The 2,736-nt window shown below is 52.9% G+C and overlaps 1 protein-coding gene across 1 annotated transcript; it reads left to right on the top strand.

Moving 5' to 3' along the window:
- The first annotated feature begins 1,183 nt into the window (after nt 1-1,183).
- DIRAS2 (DIRAS family GTPase 2) lies at nt 1,184-1,783 on the top strand. The gene has a single exon (XM_028117309.2). The coding sequence runs from the start codon at nt 1,184-1,186 to the stop codon at nt 1,781-1,783; it is 600 nt and encodes a 199-aa protein (XP_027973110.1).
- The last annotated feature ends 953 nt before the right edge of the window (nt 1,784-2,736 follow it).

Genomic DNA, 2,736 nt, shown 5'->3' with positions numbered 1-2,736 from the left:
ACTCCTTGGGCAAGGGGTGATGTTGGTAATGAAGGAAAACCCCGTTCCGTTTTAACGAACACCTCTGGTTGTTTCTTCTGTTATCTCGATAACACTCAGCTCCTGGTAATCTTTTTTCCTTTGTTTTTAGATTTTATTTATTTATTTGACAGAAAGACACAGTGAGAGAGGGAACACAAGCAGGGGGAGTGGGAGAGGGAGAAGCAGGCTTCCCGCCGAGCAGGGAGCCCGACGCGGGGCTCGATCCCAGGACCCTGGGATCATGACCTGAGCCAAAGGCAGACACTTAACGACCGAGCCACCCAGGCAACCCGGCTCCTGGTAATTCTTAAAAAGAAACTACCTATGACCATTTTAATTTTGATTGAAATTTGATTTGAATGCAAGGCCCCTCCGAGCTCCTTAGTTACCTGTCAACACTGCTCAATGAGACAGTCCACACTAGCGCCCAAGCCACTGCCACCAGCCCCCTGTCACCAGCTGGGTGAAGTCAGGGACTTCGACATTCCCCGAAGCCCTCTGTGTTCCAGTGTTCTCATTGTACAACGGGGACAGTGACACCAGTGCTATAGGGTGGTGAGAATTTCATGGGTTAATATAAACATTGAATAAATATTAATAGCATCCTCCACTCCCCCCTCCTTATCCTTATAAAAAATCACATATTATTATGACCTGAATATTGGGTGTTCACAGCACTTTGAGTAAAACAATAAGGGTCCTCTGCGATTATGTGTGTGTGTGTGTGTGTGTGTGTGTTGGGAGGGTGGTTCATTCCCATGTCCCCTTTACCTTTCCTTGATTCCACCTGCCTTGGACTGACTTGGCACCCTCTCCCTAGGCACAGGGATGCTCAGAGTCATGGTCTGAGAAGGAGAAACAGACTGACTCTAGTTGGCTGCTGAATAGAGCGACGGCCCTATTGAAAACTGGAGATTGAGCGTAATTACTGGATTTAGAATTCTAGAATTTTAAATGAAATTCAAATTATCTTATGTCGGGACCGTGAAAACAAAATGTATCCCTCCCATTCTTTTTAAGCTATATCAGAAGAGGGTAAAGCAATCCTTCTCGAGATTTTCTTTACTTCCTTGTATTTTTTTTTTTTTTTTTAACGAGTTCTCTCCCATGTCTGGTTCCCCTGCTAGGTGCTTCCTGGTGACAGTCAGAGGTCTCAGGCAACATGCCGGAGCAGAGCAATGACTACCGCGTGGCCGTGTTCGGCGCAGGGGGCGTTGGCAAGAGCTCGCTGGTGCTGCGCTTCGTGAAGGGCACGTTCCGGGAGAGCTACATCCCCACAGTGGAGGACACCTACCGGCAGGTGATCAGCTGCGACAAGAGCATCTGCACGCTGCAGATCACGGACACCACGGGCAGCCACCAGTTTCCGGCCATGCAGCGGCTGTCCATCTCCAAGGGCCATGCCTTCATCCTGGTCTACTCCATCACCAGCCGGCAGTCCTTGGAGGAGCTCAAGCCCATCTACGAACAAATCTGTGAGATCAAAGGGGACGTGGAGAGCATTCCCATCATGCTGGTGGGCAACAAGTGTGACGAGAGCCCCAGCCGCGAGGTGGAGAGCAGCGAAGCCGAGGCCCTGGCCCGGAAGTGGAAGTGCGCCTTCATGGAGACCTCGGCCAAGCTCAACCACAACGTGAAGGAGCTCTTTCAGGAGCTGCTCAACCTAGAGAAGCGCAGGACCGTGAGCCTCCAGATCGACGGGAAAAAGAGCAAGCAGCAGAAAAGGAAAGAAAAGCTCAAGGGCAAATGCGTGGTCATGTGAAGGCCGGTCCGTGGGAGGAGCCGTGGCGTGTCCCCCCCACCCCCAGTCCCGTCCCCTTCCCCTCCCCACGTGACACCCACTGTCGTCAGGGTAGCATGTACGATGCCCACGTGTTCAAAATCGCCTTTTGACCGAGCCGGGCCCTGTCGTCCCCGAGAGGGCCTATCACACCACCAACCAATAAGCACCCCCTCTCTAGAATCAGGGATTCTGCCCAGCGGCTCAGATGGAGGCCGCCATGCCCAGCATCGCGGGGAACTGAGAGAGGCGCCGGCCGTCTCTGAAGGCGGTTTATCCCGGACGAGGGGTCGGGCCGGCAGCCGCGGGAGCAGCCTGGGCTGGGGGAAGCAGGTCCCATCTGCATGCATGTGACAGCGTGTGACCCTGCAACTGCCCCCCCCACCAGACCAGGCCTTTCCCTCTGCTCGCTTGGGGGCTGGACACCCTCGGGGGTGGTAGGGGCGGGAGCCCAGGCCAACGTTGTTCTATTCCAGGTCCTTTAGCTGAATTACAAATAACATGGCACGGGGTCCCCCTGAGGGTGCTCGCTGTCGGGTCCCTGACCCGTGAGCCTCGCCGCTCTAAGGGGAGGCACTCCCATCACTAGACCTAGTTAGCAGGTGTCCCTGTCACCTTTTGGAATATTTATTTCACATACAATGATGAGTTCACAAAGGGCATCCTGCTGGGTCAGAGACCCTTCAGGGTGGGAGTGACGATATTTTGACATGACTAGTGCAGTGTGGTAATGCTCTGTGTGTTACCCTCGAGGGTTCTAGAAATGTGCTTTTTCCTTCCTTTGACCCATGAGGGGTCTGCTTCTTACAGCCCCTCAGATTTTAAATAAATGCAATTAAAGTAGCTAGTTTTAGACAATTATTTTCCCTCCCAGATGGTTGCCTTCTTTTCAGTAACTCCATTTGTATCCAGCTGGGAGCAACCAACAGAGGCCA

The sequence above is a fragment of the Eumetopias jubatus genome, unplaced genomic scaffold (assembly GCF_037043125.1).
Source record: "Eumetopias jubatus isolate StellerSeaLion01/CBP00866 unplaced genomic scaffold, mEumJub1_p1.0 scaffold_15, whole genome shotgun sequence".
Classification (NCBI taxonomy): domain Eukaryota; kingdom Metazoa; phylum Chordata; class Mammalia; order Carnivora; family Otariidae; genus Eumetopias; species Eumetopias jubatus.
The sequence above is the reverse complement of the archived record's forward strand: the minus strand, read 5'-3'. Positions and strand labels throughout refer to the sequence as shown.